This window comes from Oncorhynchus nerka, linkage group LG27 (genome assembly GCF_034236695.1).
Source record: "Oncorhynchus nerka isolate Pitt River linkage group LG27, Oner_Uvic_2.0, whole genome shotgun sequence".
Classification (NCBI taxonomy): domain Eukaryota; kingdom Metazoa; phylum Chordata; class Actinopteri; order Salmoniformes; family Salmonidae; genus Oncorhynchus; species Oncorhynchus nerka.
Genome location: NC_088422.1, coordinates 24326553 through 24347477, shown reverse-complemented (window position 1 = coordinate 24347477; position 20925 = coordinate 24326553). Strand labels below are relative to the sequence as shown.

The window sequence follows — 20925 nt, the reverse complement described above, 5'->3', positions numbered from 1 at the left end:
CTGATACAGTCGACTCTTAACAAGGGCACAATCATATCAAATCGTTATTTGTCACATGCACCGAATACAATGGGTGTAGACCTTACCGTGAAATGCCAACAATGCAGTTTTAAGAAAATAGAGTTAAGAAAATATTTACTAAATAAACTCAAGTAAAAAATATATTTTAAAATTGACACAATAAAATAAAAATAACGAGGCAATATACAGGGGGTACCGATACAGAGTCAATGTGCGGGGACACAGGTTAGTCAGTGTAATTTGTACATGTAGGTAGGGGTAAAGTGACTTTGCATCGATAATAAACAGCGAGTAGCAGCAGTGTAAAAACAAAGGTGGGTGTCAATGTAAATGTAGTCTGGGTGGCCATTTGATGAATTGTTCAGCGGTTTTATGGCTTGGGTGTAGAAGCTGTTAAGGAGCCTTTTGGATCGAGACTTGGTGCTCCGGTACCCCTTGCCGTGTGGTAGCAGAGAGAACAGTCTATGACTTGGGTGACTGGAGTCTTTGACACCTCCTAGTATATTGGTCCTGGATGGCAGGAAGCTTGCCACCATGATGTACTGATGCACTATAAGATAAGAGCAAACTCTGTTCACAGAAGTTCACCAGTCCCAATTCAAACACAACATTTTTACTTACTCCAGATATCCGTATGCTGCGGTATAAAACACGCTTTTATAACAGTCCTTAGCTATCACATATATCAGGGGTTGATTATCCATGCAAATGTGTTAAACAGACAAAATTAGAGCACTTACAGGTGTTTCAGAGGAAACATATTCATGTCAGACCCATGTGGGCTTCAACATAAATGTATTGAAACATTTTAGTCCACTGGCAATCACTGTATACTTGGATAAAACCTTGAGATAGTCAGGTGGTGACACAGGCAGGCTGTTGAGTGAGCACAGGTGTTGGAGACAGGATTTGGACCATGAAAGCAGCATGTAAAAGATAAACAAGTTTCAGTGCTGGATTGACTAAGGTAAGTTTCCTGACTCAAGGCCTAGGCTTCCACACAGTTAGGCCTTTGTTTCCTCCACCTCAGTGTAAATGCACCGGCTGGCCCAGGTGCTTACTGTAAGGTAACACAAACACACACATTCAAACACACACTCACATACATTCATGCAAGCACACACACACCAGTGACATGAACATCCAGTCACGCTCCGATTCTAGGAAAGGCCCCCTTGCACATCCCATTGTCCCGTCTCTCCTCCTCATCAGGCCCACAGCTCCACTTAGGTAGGCTTCTTAAAATAAGCAAACAGATTGTCTAGCCCTGTTTGCAGTCTGGCTTTTTCTGGCACTATGTATTGGTGACAGGTGTCTTAAACTACCCACTGGAACACCTGGAGTTCATTATCCTCCCAGACACAGCTGGAGTACATCCAGCTGCCAAACACACACTCACTCTCTCTCTCCCCACACAGACAACGCAGTCTCTCACAGACCCCTCAGTCTGTCGCCCGTGAGACAGGCCTTCCTCCTCACAAGGCATCCCAGGGCCACAGAGAAGAGTAAACACAGCCCTGTGTGTCTCCCCATTGCCACACCCCCAGCATCCCCTGAGCAGTGGGCCTCAGGGGGAAAGAGGGGAGGAGGGGTGTTTTTCCTTCATTGGCAGCAGACAGATAGAGGACAGTCCCTGGGGAGGCAGTGGGGAGCTGGGGCTGCTCCGACCAGGGCTGTCTGGTCTGGATGGAAGGCCCAGGCAGACTCATCCTTTTTGATCCTTTCTTTAGCAAGCCTTCTCACGTTCATATGTGAAGTGGAAAAGGTATGTTGATCCAACTCAATTGTCCGCTGCTCTCCACGAGTCCTCCACCTCGCTCTGCTTACACCAAGTGCAGAGAGAGGAGCGCAGGCAGACAGACACATAGAGGCTGAGAGAAGTTAAGTAGAAGTCACTCACGTTTTGGAGTGGAGAGAGAGTGCATGTGGTCTGTCATTGCGGAATGAGTGACACTTTAGACATTGTTTCTAATAACCACGTTGGGGACTCCGCCACCTTTGTGCCAGAGTGCCTTCAAGTAGTTTGTTCCATGCCTCATTCAGTGTGCATTGTTTTTCCTCAGTGACCATAACCATAATTGACGTGTTCTTTGTGAATAATGGTCTAGCTACCAAATCCTTCTCCTTCACACTGAGGCACTTTCAAACAGCTGAGCCTATCATCCTCAGAGCAGCTGGTGGGGATTTCTCCTTTACCAGGTAAACTTTGTGTCACTAGCTAGCTTAAGATGAATGCACTAACTGTAAGTCGCTCTGGACAAGAGCGTCTGCTAAATGACTAACATTTTTAATGTAAGAAAGTGCAAAATTCTGCAATCTCTACAATCACCACACTTAACGCCAAGCAATTGACTTAATTTCACTATTGTTTAAGAAAGAATCATTACAGAATGTACACTGACTATCTTATACTGCTGCTTTTCACAATATTGATCCACAATCATTGAGTAATAATTTGTGTCGTTTTTTACTCAAGATCCTAATTATTCTGCAGTTGATGAGAACTAGATTTGATCATCTTCACACGTTTAACAGAATACCTAAGACATCATCAAAACGAATGCATTTAGTATGCTATAACACATTATATAGTTTATTGTTCAAATCACTTTTTCATTGGGCAGTTTCAGAACTTGAATTAGCATGAAAAAGAGCCTCCCCCTCATCAGTCTCTCCCACAGCAGTAGGGAGCTCTCCATTAATAAACACACATTCACAACCACACACGCATTCACAACCACACACACATTCACAACCATACACACGCACGCACACACACACACACACACACACACACACACACACACACACACACACACACACACACACACACACACACACACACACACACACACACACACACTTGTTTTGGCCAGGAACAGGAGACAAGTCTCATTGGCTCGACTACCACATCACAAAACATACTTCACGGTAGACACACACACACAGAATCACTTATGAACACACACATTATATACACATACTTTTACACACAGACAGGCTGGAGGAGTGTAAATATTTACCCACTCACCTAGCTGCAGTCCAGGGGCCACCGAGTTGTGTGATGCCGGGTCAGAGTGGGTGGTGTGGTGGTGGTGCTGCTGTGGAGATGTGTGTGCAGAGGGAGAGAGAGGGAGAGAGGTAAGGTGTGTGCTTTGCATCCCTCCCTCCCTCCCTCTCCTCCCCTCCACCCCCTTCTCCTCCTAGCAGCAGGAAGAGAGTGGCAGTGGGGAGTGAGGAACGCCTACAAACAGGAGGCTCCCGAACGGTGCCAAGCACTGGGGTGCATGCCTCTGCTGCTGCTGTATGTGGTGGGGACTCTGTCCTATTAACAGGCCAGCGCAAGCCTGGCAGCTCAACTCTCTCTATACTCTCGCCCTCCACTCCACATCGCTCCACTCCACTCGCAGGTCAGACAGAGGAGGATGTTGCTGTTTCCAACAGTGGGACACCCCCCCTACCCCTTCCCCTAAACCCCCAACCTCCCCTCCCATCACCCCTTCTCCTCATCTTCTCAGTTCCCTGAACATCCTTTCTCCCATTTCCTCTTCAGGCGCTGATATCTTGCCCTGTGTGCTTGTTTCAATGTTGAGAGAACACACCAGGAAGTAGTTTGTGATGAGTTTCAGAGCAGGACCCTACCTATCACTGAGGTGGATCCAGAATATCTAAGGCCCTATACATAAACAAACATTTCAATTAGAAGAGAGTGAACGAAAAAGAGAAAGACGATGGAGAAAGTAAGAGAGGTTGAGTCTCTAGAATGTCTTGAGCAGCACAGAGAGAGAGTGAGAGACTGGGACTGGGAGGACCACCATGCCTGCCCACAACGTCTGCACCCAGCAGCCACATGTTCTCTCTGCTACGTTGCCTCTGTGTCTGCTATGTGCATTAGGATTCCTCTACTACGCTACACTGCTAGGCTTCAATCACATGCTCCATACAATCACACAGATAATCTATATATACAAAAGTATGTGGACAACCCTTCATATTAGTGGATTCGGCTATTTCAGCCACCCCCGTTGCTGACAGGTGTAGAAAATCGAGCACACAGACATGCAATCTCCATAGACAATCATTGGCAGTAGAATGGCCTTACTAAAGAGCTCTGTGACTTTCAACGTGGCATCATTCCAGTTCGTCAAACTTCTGCACTGCTAGAACTGTAAGTGCTGTTATTGTGAAGTGGAAACGTCTAAGAGCAACAACGGCTCAGCCGCAAAGTGGTAGGCCACACAAGCTCACAGAAGGGGACCACCGAGTGATGAGGCACGTAGTGTGTAAAAATGGTCTGTCCTCGTTTGCTACACTCACTCCGAGTTTCAAACTGCCTTTGGAAGCAACGTTAGCACAAGAACTGTTCGTCGGGGGCTTCATGAAATGGGTTTCCTTGGCCGAGCAGCTGCACACACGCCTAAGTTCACCATACGCAATGCCAAGCGTCGGCTGGAGTGCTTGCCACCATTGGACTCGAGAGCAGTGGAAACGCGTTCTGTGGAGGGATGAATCACGCATCACCATTTGGCAGTCTGACGGACAAATCTGGGTTTGGCGGATGCTAGGACAACACTACTTACCCCAATACATAGTGCCAAATGTAAAGTTTGGTGGAGGAGGAATAATGGTCTGGAGCTTTTTTTCATGGTTCGGGCTAGGCCCTTTAGTTCCAGCGAAGGAAAATCTTAATGCTACAGCATGCAATGACATTCTAGATGATTCTGTGCTTCAACTTTGTGGCAACATTTTGGGGAAGGCCCTTTCCTGTTTCAGCATGACAATGCCCCCATGCACAAAGTAACATCCATACAGAAATGGTTTGTTGAGATCGGTCAGGGCTCTGGCCTGACCTCAACCCCATCGAACACCTTTGGGATGAAATGGAAAGTCGACTGCGAGCCAGGCCTAATTACCCGACATCAGTGCCTGACCTCACTAATGCTCTTGTGGCTGAATGGAAGCAAGTCCCTGCAGCAATGGTCGAACATCTAGTGGAAAGTCTTCCCAGAAGAGTGGAGGCTGTTGTGGCAGTGAAGGGGCGACCAACTCCATATTAATGTCCATGATTTTGGAATGAGATGTTCCACAAGAAGGTGTCAATTTACTTATGGTCATGTAGTGTATATATGGTGATATACATAGGTCAGAGAGAGAACTGCATATACTGCAAGTTGAGTGATATTCTCTCTCTCTTTCTCTTTCTCTCTCTCTCCTTCCTATAAAAGTGTAAAGTACGAGGCGTCAAACAGAGGAAATGTTGTGGAGGGCTAACAATACTCCTGAGGTTTGGTGTTGTGTGGAGAAACGGTCTGGAGACAGTAGGGTTAGTACACACAGACAAGAGGAAACATTTGAGTTTTTTTCCCTCCACAGATGTTGGAAAATAAATATATATTGTTTCAGTCAATGACGCTCTTTCAGTGAGAGAGAGATTCTAGAATAAAAAGGTGTATTCCCAAACTGAGATATAAATAATACTGGCATTTTTTAGGTTTTATTTACATTCATTTTAGTCATCATTTATATGTCTGAAATCAAATCTGAATTATAACACATTTTATCTGAATTGTTTAAGCTCTATTTATTGCTGAGGTGTCTTTAACAGTTTATTTTAAACTGCCTCACTTCTCTTAAAATTATGTAAGCTATTGAGGTACCTGATAAATTCATTTTAGTCCATTTCAATGGTTATAGTTTTATCTTTTTAAATTCTCACCTACTTCCTCTGAGCTCAGAAGCACAGTGACTGCTCCTCTTCAGCAGGAGAGGAGCTGTCATAACATTCTCTGATGTCCTCTTGGCTCACAGCCCAAGTTTATTCAAACTGGTACTGCTCTTTAGACAGACACATTCATGCTCACAGACAGACAGCCAGACAGATTGGCAGACCTACACATCATCAAGCACATAGACAGACAGGCACACACACACACAATATAACTACATACCTACATACCAACACACACACACAAAGCATGCATGTGCCCTGGATATATTCTCTACATGGGAGTTTAACAGATAACTATTCTATACTCATACAGTATGTACACTGAGTGTACAAAATATTAGGAACACCTGCTCTTTCCATGAGATAGACTGACCAGGTGAATCCAGGTGAAAGCTATGATCCCTTATTGATGTAACCTGTTAAATCCACTTCAATCTGTGGGGAGGAGGCAGGTTATAGAAGGATTTTTAAGCTTTGAGACAATTTAGACAGAGGTTGAATGGTCAAGACAAAATATTTAAGTGCCTTTGAACGGGGTATGGTAGTAGGTGCCAGGTCCACCGGTTTGAGTGTGTCAAGAACTGCAACGCTGCTGGGTTTTTCCACACAGCAGTTTCCTGTGTGTATCAAGAATGGTCCACCACCCGAAGGACATCCAGCCAACTTGACAAAACTGTGGAAAGCATTGGAGTCAACATGGGCCATCATCCCTGTGGAACGCTTTCGACACCTTGTAGAGTCCATGCCCCAACATATTGAGGCTGTTCTGAGGGCAAAAGGGGTTTCAACTCAATGTTTTGTATACTCTATGTATCTCCAAGTCACTTTCCAAATATACTTTGGATATATTCCGACAGCTTTAAAACATTTTTTTTTGTATTATGCGTTCACAGAGTTGACCAACTAAAACATCTTCTTTATTATTTGTAAAAGAACTGGAGGGCAGAAGGCAGAACTATTTATGAGCTAATCAAAAGGAAGCCCAGTGTTTTCTCAGATGCTTACAGGAATCCCTGGCAGCCACATTCCCACACTACTGTCCATGACTATGTTTAGACAGGGACAGAGTGGGGGTATGGGCCTGTTGAGGTGAAAGTAAGCATGATACACTTTCATTTTGTTTGCTTTCCCCCTCCTCTCACATTGCCCTCTCAACAGGCTCAATCCATGACCTTTAACCTCAGAATTCTGGGGTCAGCCCCTTTCCAGGGGCCATTACAAATTCCAAAGGCTGTACAATGGGCTGGTATGGGGAGGCCAGAGACCAGTGGCACTGAACACCCACTGGGGTCCCCAAGCTAAGCCTGAGTGGCGTTCTGGTCGTGTGCCGAGTGCTAATGTTATATCCCCTCCTGGAATCTGAGGCATGAGGGTGTGTTCCCAACTACACGGCACCCCTTTGTGTTCTCTCATCAGCCCCACAGGGCAAGTGCAACCATTGAGGAGAGATGAGGACCACCACCAGCTAGTTCTAAGGGCGTAGCCCTTTTCTGCAATCAAATTACCAAATTGTCCTCGAGTGGCCTCATGGGGGAGAGTGTTTAATATTTTTCATCATTTCATAATCAATAAACATTACTTAAAAAAACAGACAAAAATCTGGTGTTTCTATGTCAAATGTTTTGGTTATATTTCAGTGTTCTGTGATATATTTAAAGTGTAATATTCAGATGTAAACTCAAAATTGAATACGTTTAAACTATATCTGACATGGTACAGGTGTCTTATTCTTTTAAGCCCATAATCATGTGTGTGAGGGGTGTACTTTTGTTTGAAAGTAGATTTGTATAAGACTACCAAGAAACACTCTGTGACCCTGATTTAGCACCCTGCCGTAATTAAAGGGCTCACCCTCTCTACCACTCTCTCTATTAACTCAATTAGATTCATGCACTATTTATATTCACTACTTCACAACTGCCTCTGGAAAAACATTTATCCATACAATACATATTAAGAAAAAGTTATGATTATCATTTTAATACTGAAGAAAATGGATTGTACAGTCATATGTGTCATTTATTAGGGGCACATATGTTTACAACTTGAAGTGTGGGTCTACCTTTATGTTGCGTTTCTATCACTGCTAACCTACCAGAGACAGTATTTGTTGATGGCACTGTGTCCTGTCAGAATTGACATGGACAGAAATTAAGTTACTGTGTAATACAATGGTACTTAAAATGTATGGGAATTGTTTAATCCTAAATGTACCATGACCTACCTTGACCTACCTAGATTTACCATGACCTACCTAGATTTACCATGACCTACCTAGATTTACCATGACATACCTAGATTTACCATAACCTACCTAGATTTACCATAACCTACCTAGATTTACCCCAACCTACCTAGATTTACCCCATGACATACCTAGATTTACCATGACATACCTAGATTTACCATGACATACCTAGATTTACCACGAGCTACCTAGATTTACCATGACCTACCTAGATTTACCATGACCTACCTAGATTTACCATGACATACCTAGATTTACCATGACCTACCTAGATTTACCATGACATACCTAGATTTACCATGACCTACCTAGATTTACCATGACCTACCTAGATTTACCATGACATACCTAGATTTACCATAACCTACCTAGATTTACCATAACCTACCTAGATTTACCCCATGACATACCTAGATTTACCACGACATACCTAGATTTACCACGAGCTACCTAGATTTACCATGACCTACCTAGATTTACCATGACATACCTAGATTTACCATGACATACCTAGATTTACCATGACCTACCTAGATTTACCATGACATACCTAGATTTACCATGACCTACCTAGATTTACCATAAGCTACCTAGATTTACCATGACCTACCTAGATTTACCATGACCTACCTAGATTTACCATGACCTACCTAGATTTACCATAAGCTACCTAGATTTACCATGACATACCTAGATTTACCATGACCTACCTAGATTTACCATGACATACCTAGATTTACCACAACCTACCTAGATTTACCACAACCTACCTAGATTTACCATAACCTACCCAGATTTACCATGACATACCTAGATTCACCATGACATACCTAGATTCACCATGACCTACCTAGATTTACCATAACCTACCTAGATTTACCATGACATACCTAGATTTACCATAACCTACCTAGATTTACCATGACATACCTAGATTTACCATAACCTACCTAGATTTACCATAACCTACCTAGATTTACCCCATGACATACCTAGATTTACCACGACATACCTAGATTCACCATGACATACCTAGATTTACCATGACATACCTAGATTTACCACGAGCTACCTAGATTTACCACAACCTACCTAGATTTACCATAACCTACCCAGATTTACCATGACATACCTAGATTCACCATGACATACCTAGATTCACCATGACCTACCTAGATTTACCATGACATACCTAGATTTACCATAACCTACCTAGATTTACCATGACATACCTAGATTTACCATAACCTACCTAGATTTACCATGACATACCTAGATTTACCATGACATACCTAGATTTACCATAACCTACCTAGATTTACCCCATGACATACCTAGATTTACCATGACATACCTAGATTCACCATGACATACCTAGATTTACCATGACATACCTAGATTTACCACGAGCTACCTAGATTTACCACAACCTACCTAGATTTACCATAACCTACCCAGATTTACCATGACATACCTAGATTCACCATGACATACCTAGATTCACCATGCATGTGATGGGCCAGGCCTTCCATCATATGCTTCATTAAGTGTCCTCGTGTACGGAATAGCCATCTCTATCTGGGTCACACTGATAGGTGAATGTAAACAGCATCGTATCCTGACACTGTAATGGCCCATCCTCAGGGTGCGTTGTTAAGTGGCATAAAACTATGTTCGGAGGGCAAGTGAGCTCTGCATGCAATATCACTGACCAATTGTTTGGAAGAATGTGCTGTGTCTGTCTCTCATTCTCTGCTACACACACACACACTATATATATTTTTATATTTGCTTCCATGTTTGGGGTGTTGACCTGTGCTGTGGGATCTACCAGGACCATTGGATCTACTCTGGACCAATAGGATCAGCAGTATTCATAATCACTGTCAGGGTTGTGTGAAGACAACTTATAATATGACTATGACAAACACTGATAACAATATGCCCTAAAATTGTCATATTTACAGTAATTTAATAGATATCTCATAATCTTGTCAATGCGAAATGTATACCAAAGTTCATACCTGGTTTTAGATACTGCATAGCAACATTGCATTGATTATCTCTTCAACTGAACATGTTATTCTAAACTGATCCTGTGTACTGTATCATATTTCAGTTACAGAAAATGAAAGAGATAAAGGACCTCTACCATAGACGTGTATATACCCAACTGGTGGGACCAGGATGCTGCTTCGGTGCCCTGACTCTGATGCTCCGGATCTGATGCTCTGCTTCTACTTTCAGGTATCATCACAACGCAATCTCCCTCCTTCCCCTTTCCATTCACAATGAAGGCAAGAGTAAATGTCAAACCTAGTTGAGATGTGTTCGGCTTTGCACAAGTGTGAACACATTGACATCAAAACGTTTTTTTTTAAATGATTGATTTGAATTAGTTTTACACGAGTGGGAATATGCCTATGTCCACAGTTTCTATCACCTGTCTATGGCTGTGTCCTTCGTGTTGCTACTACCCAAGATGAACCGCTATGCAGGGACAGATGACCCTGCCAAGCTCAGCTGCTACATCCTTTTTACCTCAACAATGCACATGGTTTCAGTGCTGGAAACATATTGCAGGAAGCACAGAACAAGTTCATTTCAGCTTGTTCAATGAGTAGCTGAATTGTGCCTATACTTCACTTAGATCAGTTCTCTCCAACCCTGTTCCTGGAGAGCTACCGTCCAGTTGGTTTTCACTCCCACCCTAATCTAAATCAGATCAAATATTATTAGTCACATACACATGGTTAGCAGATGTTATTGTGAGTGTAGCGAAATGCTTGTGTTTCTAGTTTCAACAGTGCAGCAATATCTAACATTTAATCTAACAATTCCACAACAACTACCTAATACACACAAATCTAATCTAGTGCACCTGATTCTAATAATTAGCTGGTTGATAAGATGAATCAGGTGAGTTACAACTGGGGTTTAGCTCTCCAGGAACAGGGTTGGAGAGCCCTGACTTAGATAATAATTCACAGTGACTTCAATGGTGCTTGTACCGGAGCTGCCATGTCTACAGTTGAACAAACATACTTGCTAAATTGCTAGTCAGATATAATGTGCTGTAAGCGCCAATAGACACCTTTGTTTCTAAACTCAGCACTGAAAAATATTACTTGTCTCTTATTCACTTCTCTCAGTGTTTCACAAACTTGGCCCCAGGGACCCCAAGAGGTGCACGTTTTGGTTTTTGCTCTAGCACTACACAGCAGATTCAAATAACACATCATTAAGCTTTGATTAATCGAATCAGCTGTGCAGTGCTAGGGCAAAAACAAAATGTTCACCCCTAGGGGTCACCAGGATCGAGTTTGGGAAACAATGCTCTAACTTTTCTCACTCTGTCATTTACTATCAGCCACCCTTTTCTGCTTCTACGAAGGAGAAGGACAAGAAGACCCCGTCTCTAACCATTTGGACCATTCCCACTGAACGGCCTTGGACACGGGCCTGCAGCTCACCAACTCTCTCTCTCTGTACAACCCACCTAGTACACTCGTTAAGAAAGGACTGGACTTCAGCAGCACTAAACCTGTTCACAAAGGACTGAACATCAGCATGCTCAAAGAACAGAATGGCTGGAAGTGACCCCACAAGACAGATACACTTTTATAAGTCAATTGGTATTGGTGATGTCCAGAGAGCAAATAGAGAAAGATGTCATACAATTAAGGGTTACAGGGAAAACATATCTGCAAAGGTCAAGCCCTGTACTGTGCCCTCAAGGACCTGAAGAGTATGGCTGTCTCTTCCCCCTGTACAGAAAACAGGCGATCAGCCCTCTACTTCAAAACACAGGGAGACTGACAGGGAGAGTGTTCCTGAGGCAAGCCAGTAAAACTGACTGGAAAATTTGTGAGTAGCACAAACCGGCAGACATTTTATCTCTCCAAGATGAATAAATTGTCTTTCAAACGTTTCTCAGAAGGACCTAATGTCTGCTCCTCTCTCTGAGAAAGAAAATATGCAGTTAAATTTGGTTATGAAAATTACAAGATTGTGAAAGCACATTGTACTTGCTTCAATATATCCCCTAGGTGCCAAACATGTCATCTGGTGCAACAGACTTTTGAGTGTAGCGGAATCCGGTCCAGACGCTAGGCTGTAAACCAACTGCAAAACTTTAGAATGTTTTTGAGGCGGCAGGTATTTATTCCAGTAAAGTGAGTGACCAAGCAACTTTCACTTTATTTCCTTACTTTGCAACCTCGCTCTCTTTAACCATGATGAACTATACTTTATATAATGCTTATTTATTGTAATGGGAAGGTTTGTAATTAACTGTTTCACTATCACGTACGTAAATATTTTTTGTAAGAAATATTTGAAAATAAAATGTTGATTCTTCATTTGATCTGATTCTGCATCCTTGAGCAAAGACCCCTCATGTGAATGGAAAATAACTACCTGTATCTGAGTAATTTTGTATCACCATTGATACACACCATGACTGGCAAATAAATGAAGCGGCACTAATCCACTTAAAGACGTACACATAAAACGGCAAGACTCCTACATTTCCCTTTCAGGACGACATAGTGGCGTGCATTAGCTGCACGTCACCTACTCCGAACACTACCCAAAGAGTTCAAACGTGTTCTGAATGTCTTAGACAAAACAGTTTCCAGCCATACGTGAATGAAACTTCTCCGGTTCACCATTAATTATTTGACAGGGTGCCAAGCCACCAGCTCCTGTGCCCAGAGAAAGGTGTTTTTGTCTGGGGTAAAAACCTGACGGCCACTGGGATCTCCTGGACGCATTTCCCATTCCTGACAGGACAGTAACCTGAAACTTTTATTACGCGGGTGTGAAACACTTTTCAGCTCCTTTACGACCACCGTCTGTCCCAGACCACTTTGTTCAGGGGCTGCAGCCCACACACACACACTGTCTGAGGGAGCTGAACCAGGCACCAAGCACCATCCCCACTGAGACACCACATTGTAAGGCGGCGGCCCGACCACGCTCTCCAAATGGAGCGACTGAAAGTCAACACCACATCTGAGGATTGACATCAGTCTGGGCATGGGCTCCGTGGTCGTCTGCACCAACATTGGACAGACACCATTGAGAAGATTTGGGTGGTATCTGGCGTACGGTGTATGAACATGTACTTTTATATGACTTTCTCCGTTGTTCCACTCCGCATGTGACTATGCCACTGCTCTCAAATTCTTATACCGGCAAGGGGAGCTTGAGGAGACTTTGTACTGTTCCTTCATTCTGGTCAGAAATTAAGCCAAATGAAGTATTGTTTGTTCAGCAATTGAAATAGCTGGTATGGATGGATGGAGTGTATGTGATCAGCTACTGCTGGGGTGTTTTCTACAGGGTTGAGTGTCAACTCCTTTCTCCTCCAATGTTACTACAGTGCTGGGAGGGGGCAGCTGCTCCGCTCTCCAAACAACAACTTCTCTCCAGTCTCCCATGTACAATATGCTACAATCCCCAACTATTACACACTGTAAACCACTTTATTGCCACGCATGAAATATTTTAAACTCTAGATCTATTTACAGGACCAATATGAATTCAATCTATACAATGGTCTATAATCTGGATAAATATCTTTTAATTTGGAAAAACATACTTTTCAGACAAATTTCCAACACAAAACAATCTGTTAAAAAGGTTTACTGTATACTGTTAAAAAAAATAGCTAAACAGACAATGGTATTACCATTCAACTAAATTCTCAAGCTTATAGAACCGACACAATAGAGCTACAGTACAGTATTTCCATCCTTTATGTCTGTCATATCACTGAACTGCCCCACCTATTCCCTTTTGTCATACGCCCTTCACATGTCTCCATATGCCTGTTAATCTATGGACATAAACAATACAAAAACTTGAGGAAAATACCATAACAAAATCGTTGTGCCCTGACAATCTAGATTAATGGATCAATTAAATAAATCCATACAGGTGAGGTGGAACTATGGAAAATTGTGCCTCTACTGACACCTATTGGATTAAGAACAATATGGTACCATCACAACCTCTACATTACTATGGCCACACTCAAGCTCAGAGGGCTGAAGAGCAACAGTGGACCAACAGTTCCACCATGTCAACCGAACAGTAGTAAATGCCATAGTGTTGCTGCTCATTTGGAATTCACTCCAAACCCCCCAAACTTCCTCCAGTGGTATGGCCTGTCCTTTGAGCCCAGTGCAGATTGCTCCTGTTCCACTGTGCAGCCGGGGGACAGACGGGGCCCGTCATAATGTAGAGGCTGCCGCCATTCGAGGGCCAATCGCACTGCTCGCTTCACCTGGCACAGCCAACACAGAAAGTGCACCTTTGGTCAGTATGAGAGATGCTCTCAACGGGTGGAGGATCCAACTAAAACAAATACTGATCAATGGTGAATGTGAGTGGAAAGCATGAGCGTTTTATGTGATTTGGTGAATAAGAGGTATGGAAAAGAGAGTTTGAATTGAAGGGCTTTATTGAGTGACCTCATTAGATGAGGTTAGATGAGTTTGTCTGTCCCAGTGTCTGGATGTCTTCCTGGTCTCGTACCTGCTGGTTGATCCTGACAATCTGCTGGTATACCTCCTGCGGGGCCACACAGGCTTTAAGAGGCTCCGCCCCCTGGTCGAACTGGTCCTCTGAGGATTGGCTGTCAGACTGGCTGTCTGCGTCATGCGACAGGGTTATCTTGTCAAGCTCACTGCACATTCTGGGGAAACAGGTTAAGGAAATCTGTAATTAGCATCCACCACAGTTAGTTTGTACACTTTGGGACTGGTGAACACACCCATATTTAGCCTATGAAAGGACTACAAATCACTTACAATTGAGACTCTCTGTTGAAAAAGCTTATTTGTAGTCCAGGATAAGGCTTCATCTGGACCTGTCCAACTGCCCTTTAAACAAAATATGTCAAAAACATTAAAGTACTTGAGGTGTGCTTAATTTAGCTTGGATTCTGCACTTTGGGAACTATTCCACTGGTTATATTGTACCTGGCAAACTAAACCAAGTGAAGATTAAGTATTGGACATATATCTTTCTGACTCAGGTCTGACCTGTTTAGCAGTAACAGGAAGGGGTTGCAGACAAACAGTGCTAGCCTAACCTTAGCACGGAGGATGCAGATTGTTTGCAGGCCTGGATGCTGTCCATCAGCTGGGCTTTGACCGTCCTGGCCGTTTCACTGGACAGAACATCTGACACGGAGCAGCCTGGGAATAGACTCAGCAGCAGAGGGACCACCTACACACAAACACACACACACACACACACAGACAGATTTACTACAGCAGTCAGTTCTGCACCGTGGGAGTTCCGCACCACTTTATGAAACATTTATTACATAAAATGAAATGTTGGTTAAAAGAAAGAATCAACCATTCATGTATTTATAAAAAAACATGTTTGGTTTCCCCCCAACTGCATAGGAAACAAGTAGTGAGAGCTTTGTACTTGCATAACTAGGGCCCTTCGTATTTCCTGACAAAGTCATGTTAAGGCCTTGCCATAAAAGCTCAGAATATCTGGTCCATAGTTTTTGTACAGGCCAAGGTTAGTTTTATGGATAGAGTGGATGAGACATATAGGTGTTGAGGGTCTTGCCTGATCATTAGTGGGGTCCAGGATGAGGGTACTGATGGCATCCTGCTTGGCCCCCTCAACGTTGGGCAGTTTACTGTGGGCTTTGGCTCGGTTCTCATAGTACCGGCTAACTCCAGGGTTATAATTGATGGCCTCAGAGAACTTGTCAGCTGCCTCCTGGTACTTCCTGCGGTGAAGACAAGAAACAGTGGTGTGGATGATAGACAGACTCACCGGTCCTGGTAGCAGTGTGTTCCCAGGGTGTTGTGGATGAGACTCACCGGTCCTGGTCACAGTGTATTCCCAGGGTGTTGTGGATGAGACTCACCGGTCCTGGTCACAGTGTATTCCCAGGGTGTTGTGGATGAGACTCACCGGTCCTGGTAGCAGTGTGTTCCCAGGGTGTTGTGGATGAGACTCACCGGTCCTGTTAGCAGTGTGTTCCCAGGGTGTTGTGGATGAGACTCACCGGTCCTGGTCACAGTGTATTCCCAGGGTGTTGTGGATGAGACTCACCGGTCCTGGTAGCAGTGTGTTCCCAGGGTGTTGTGGATGACAGCGAGGCGGATCCTAATGACCTGGTCATCAGGAGAGATCTCCTTCGCCTGCTGGTAGTCAGCCAGGGCAAACTCCCACTCATCCTGCTTGAAGAAACAGTCTGCACAAACCACAACCACCTTTATAAATATCTGAAGTGATGTGTGCGGTCTACCCAGATGCACTCATTCCTGAAATTGGATGTTATGGATGTAGGCATAGCCACGGAAAGTAGGAGTGCTGAGGGTGCTGCAGCGCCCCCTGATAATCTTTTTTTTTTTTTTTTTTTTAAATACACAAAATTAGTGCCCTGGCCCTTTATTACTCCGGTATAAGCAAACAAAAATAGCCTTCAGCAGCGCGGGGAGAAAAAAATTGTCAGCACCCCAACCTCTAAACATCTTCCCATGGCCATGGATAGGTACTGACTTTCTGCATTAACGTATTCAAGTTGTATGAGGAGATATAAAATCACATCACCAGTCACTTCAAACACATTCTCTTTTGATCTCAGAGACTCCTGCCCACCATCTATAGTTACACAATATTGTTATTTCACTGGGCCAGACTTCAATTGCACCTTTTTCAAGGTGGGAGCCCACAGCCTTCCTCACTTAATTTCACCTCAGCCAAACTCACCTCCTTCACCCCCCCTCAGACATACCTCACTTCCCTGATCTTACCCTCCTCTATTATCCCCTCCGCTCATTTCTTCTCACCTCCTCTGTTGATGTAGAGGCCACTCTCCTCCTTCTGCTCCTGGATGGCCTTGTTGAGCAGCAGGACTGCCTCTGTGTAGAAGCTACGGGAGAAGCACTGCACAGCAAAGTCGTTGTAGGTGAGCACCAGCTGGACCTGGGCCTCTCCCTGCACGGCCCACCAGTCTTCCTGGGTGTGTCCGCTCAGCCCCGACCCCTGGTCTCCCGCATCTCCAGCCTCACTCAGCTCCACAGCCAGGACCAAGTCCTCAATGGCAGCAGTAAACTCTTTCAGCCTGCGGTACAGAATACCCCTATGGTGCAAAATATTACATATTAGTGGATAATAGACAGTATGTATCCTCATTTACTATAGATTGGTAGAGAAGCTTCTCCTAACAGGTACATGTAGATGTATATCTCTTCAGTTGTAGCAGAGAACAGTATGGTAAAATGGGGTCAGGCATGTATCAGATAAACCACAGGCCTAATCAACCACCTTGCTTGGTGTATCAGAACCTGATAAATACTCTGCCATCAACACCTGAAGAGGTAGTGCCGCCCAGTCTCAGGGCAATGCTCCAGGGCTGTGTTGATCTTGGACAGGGCCTCTGTGAGCTCCCCTGCCAAGGCCCTGCTGACGGCCTGCTGCCTGGCACTTTCACTGGCCTCCTCTAGCTGGCCCAGCAGGGCACCTGCCTCTGGGCACGACGGACTGAGAATCAAAGCGGACCTCAGATCATGGTAGCACATTTTTACCTGTATAGATAATTGTGCAGTCATTACATTACATTGCATGTAAATTAGACTTTTGATCATTTATATAGATAAAAGTGGCAATGACGTCACGTGTTGAGCTAGTACATAAGCTATTTATCCCTAGGGTTAAAACTAGAAATCGCCACACCTTTGTTCTTTCTAGCATGGTATTGTCAGATATTGCCCAGTGTTTAACACAGAGGTAACGGAGTGTGAGAGTGTACTACTGACCTGGTTGAGCTGTTTGTGGAGCCGTGCTCTGAGGGTGAACAGATCTGCGGTCTGAGAGTCTGCCTCCAGCCAGTTACTGACCAGCCTCAGACAGTCAGTATAGCGGCCCAGGGCCGTCAGACATGCCAGGCTACAACAGCAACAAAGGGGGACACTTCAGTGGTTCACACTTTAAATCTTAGGTGAATAGCACCATCACATGGCTGTACAAGGTGTCTGTCTATCTGTAGAGACGGCTGAGGTCAAAGGATCTCACATGACCTCCTTATGCCGCGTCCACACAGGTTATTGCCGTACGGTACATTTGACATAGTCTTCACAATCCAAGTGCCGCATCACAGCAAAAAGATTCACACCACACATTAGCAACTTCTTCTGTGGTTTACTACTGACACCACGCGGCAAAGCAACACACAAGCTTTAAAAATCCAGCGCATGCGACACACTGCACGCAGTGCCACGAACCGCAACCTAGTCCCGCAGATGAGTCGCAGCAGTGCAGATTGTCTCCCAATTAAATGAATGGACGTCTGCCGGAATTTGACGGAATTTTACAGTTTGACGCAACCGGTATGCACGAGGCGTTAGGCAGATAACATATGGATAAAGCCAAAGAAAGTGTTTGTAAATAGAGGAAACAGTAATACATCTATTATTTTTATGCACGTAGCTCTCCATGTGAATAACTCGTATTTCACACTGACCTCCTCATGTGATATGACCTGCAGCTAGGCTTGAGCTCGGCAGCCTTGGCAAACGACTCCAGAGCATCCAGGAACATGCCCTTATCATACAAACATTGGCCCTGTGGAGTGGACAAGATTTTATATATTACAAACTGTTTTCAAGTGAAAGCAAGAAGTATTTCAATTATGTTGGATGCTTGCTTGACTGTGTAGGAATGATCATCCTGTTTGCATCACACAGCAGGCCGCTTTGGGGGACATTCTCCCTCCTCACTCTCACCTGTAGGTAATAGATGAAGGCTAGACGTGTGTATAAGGTCTTAGCATGAGGCTCCAGGAGGCAGGCATGCCTGTAGCTGACGACTGCAGATTGGAAGTCACATAACTGTAAATAGGCCTCCGCCTGGCTCACATAGAGCTGGGTCTGGAAGTCGGGACACGTATGACAACTTCAGACAATTCTTTCAGACAAATCAGACTATATTTCAGTTAAACAATCAACCTCACTCCCATCTGTTCTCCTTCCAACAGCAGTTACTGTAGATATTCAGAATCATTTGGTACTTGATGTCAATTTATGTGGTCCTGTACCTGTTTCGGCTGAAGATGGATAGCTTTGGTGAAGAATGTCACAGCCTTTGAAAATTGGGACTCTGCCATTGCCTCTTCTCCATTCTCATAGCTGCAAATTGTTAAATATAGGTGAGTGACCCTTGGCAAACTCATCTTCAGAGATCCTTTTGACATGTGATCAAAGTAATACATTGTCAAAGAAGCTGCATCAACCTGTTGCCATGTCAAACTCACTGTTCAATGGCTTTGTTTGTTAAAATGTTAACGAGATCCGGCCGGTCCCCTCTCCGGCTTTCAGATGATAGGAAAATGCTGCTGGACCCAAAGAGCCGGCAGATGGCATGTTTACGCCGCGCCTCCACGAGCACTTCCTCCGACACAGCAGTGGGGAACAAAACCCTGTCGTCGTCCACCTGTTGGTCCATCTTCAGAGCAGGAACAGACATGCCTTATATTATGCAGCTAACGTTAGCTAGCAATTAGTTGGCATTCATAGCTAATGTAGGGGATCGCAAAAGTGCCTACTTTATAATTCTAACGTACCAACGTATTTGCATATAACAGGGTAGCTAGCTACTTAGCTATTAGTGCGAAAAGTTTCTACAGTTGTTTTTCTCTCTTTGCTTTCAGTCACTGTTGAGAGCGCCATGTAACCAAGGGAACGAACAACATGTGCATGAGCGGCTAGTGGATTTACCACGCCCATTCTGTCTGATTGATCACAAGCTTTTGTTACATAAATAATTACAATTTTAATGTTTTGAGAAGAATTTCTAACTTTAACCTGAAAGGCAAATGAGAATCAATTTGTTTTACTCGGCCCAAAATCGGTCCATAAAAATAGGCACACGAAGTGAGGAATTTTTGTATGGCAGTCAAGGAGAGAGTGGGCTGATTCGATTATGCTGAGCTCCGGGGACCCCTGTAATAGTGCTCGTGGCGTGCAAAAGCGGGAGTCGCGCCCTTCTCAAATCGAACAGTAATCTGCTCCGCTCAGAAACACACAATATCTATTTTATATTACATAAATCTTCGAATGAATTTTCAAACTAGTTTTCATTGAGAAGGCAGATTAAGTGTTTTTTTTTCAAAGGCAATCAGGTGAAAATAGCATCCTTATCATTACTCCGTGCTTAATTACTTACGTACATTTTGTTTTGAGGCAATTTTGCCGTGGTCTTTGAACGGGGCTCCTGGCACACGCCCAGGAGGCGGCCCGGTTCCAAGCGAATTTACAATCAACTTTCACCCGGGTCGGATTAATCGAATCCCCTCATAGTGAATTTGGTCAACAACAATTATTATTTGCTCATTTCCTACACGAGGCGGATTTAATCGAATATACGTTTCGTAATAGTTAGGTTGTTACAAATACACTGGAGTGGACGCACGTGGCATTTAGGCAATAAAAAAACAATTACTTGAAATGAGAAGTGTGCCTGTTGTCAGAGCTAGATAGAGGATTTTTAAGCAATAAGGCACGAGTGTGGTATATTGGCCATATATCACAAACCCATGAGGTTCCTTATCGCTATTATAAGCTGGTTACCAATGTAATTAGAGCAGTACAAATACATGTTTTGTCATACCCGTGGTATACGCCAAATAGTTTATCTGTGTCGTTTAGAGTTTCAGCAAATTAAGCATGTGGGCAAAGCCACATGTACTACATGTGGGCAAAACCATGAGCTAGCGAGATCCTATTGGCGCGTTGTAGCAGATATTTGCATATTTTCGTTAGGGAACGCATTCCCTGTGAAACGAACGAAACTGCGTCCTGAGAACAGCTGCACTTTTATTTTGAAAAACCAAACCGGAAATTGCAATTAATTGCTAGCGTGCACATCAACTGATTATATGAAAACA

The 20925-nt window shown here is 43.9% G+C and overlaps 2 protein-coding genes across 3 annotated transcripts; one reads left to right on the top strand and one right to left on the bottom strand.

The window, feature by feature from the left end:
- The first annotated feature begins 230 nt into the window (after positions 1–230).
- Positions 231–11597, top strand: mymk (myomaker, myoblast fusion factor). The gene is given in 8 exon segments (XM_065011138.1): positions 231–246; positions 9566–9623; positions 9790–9818; positions 9821–9891; positions 10117–10225; positions 10397–10560; positions 11368–11475; positions 11478–11597. Coding segments are annotated over 8 exon segments (675 nt in total).
- Positions 11598–13509: 1912 nt separating this feature from the next.
- Positions 13510–20829, bottom strand: LOC115111416 (tetratricopeptide repeat protein 16). Of its 2 annotated transcripts, XM_029637439.2 has the most exons (14): positions 20649–20829; positions 19294–19484; positions 19078–19168; positions 18767–18910; positions 18505–18605; positions 17801–17930; positions 17355–17569; positions 16832–17124; positions 16092–16233; positions 15597–15762; positions 15100–15236; positions 14816–14887; positions 14541–14700; positions 13510–14289 (listed from the first exon to the last, which is right to left on the bottom strand). In XM_029637439.2, exons 2-14 carry the CDS (start codon positions 19482–19484, stop codon positions 14122–14124), a joined length of 2010 nt encoding a protein of 669 aa, XP_029493299.1. In that variant the 5' UTR covers positions 20649–20829; the 3' UTR covers positions 13510–14121. The 2 variants fall into 2 exon arrangements, with proteins under 2 accessions (XP_029493299.1, XP_029493298.1); XM_029637438.2 differs by lacking the exon at positions 20649–20829 and having other exon boundaries at positions 19294–20640.
- Positions 20830–20925: the final 96 nt, after the last annotated feature.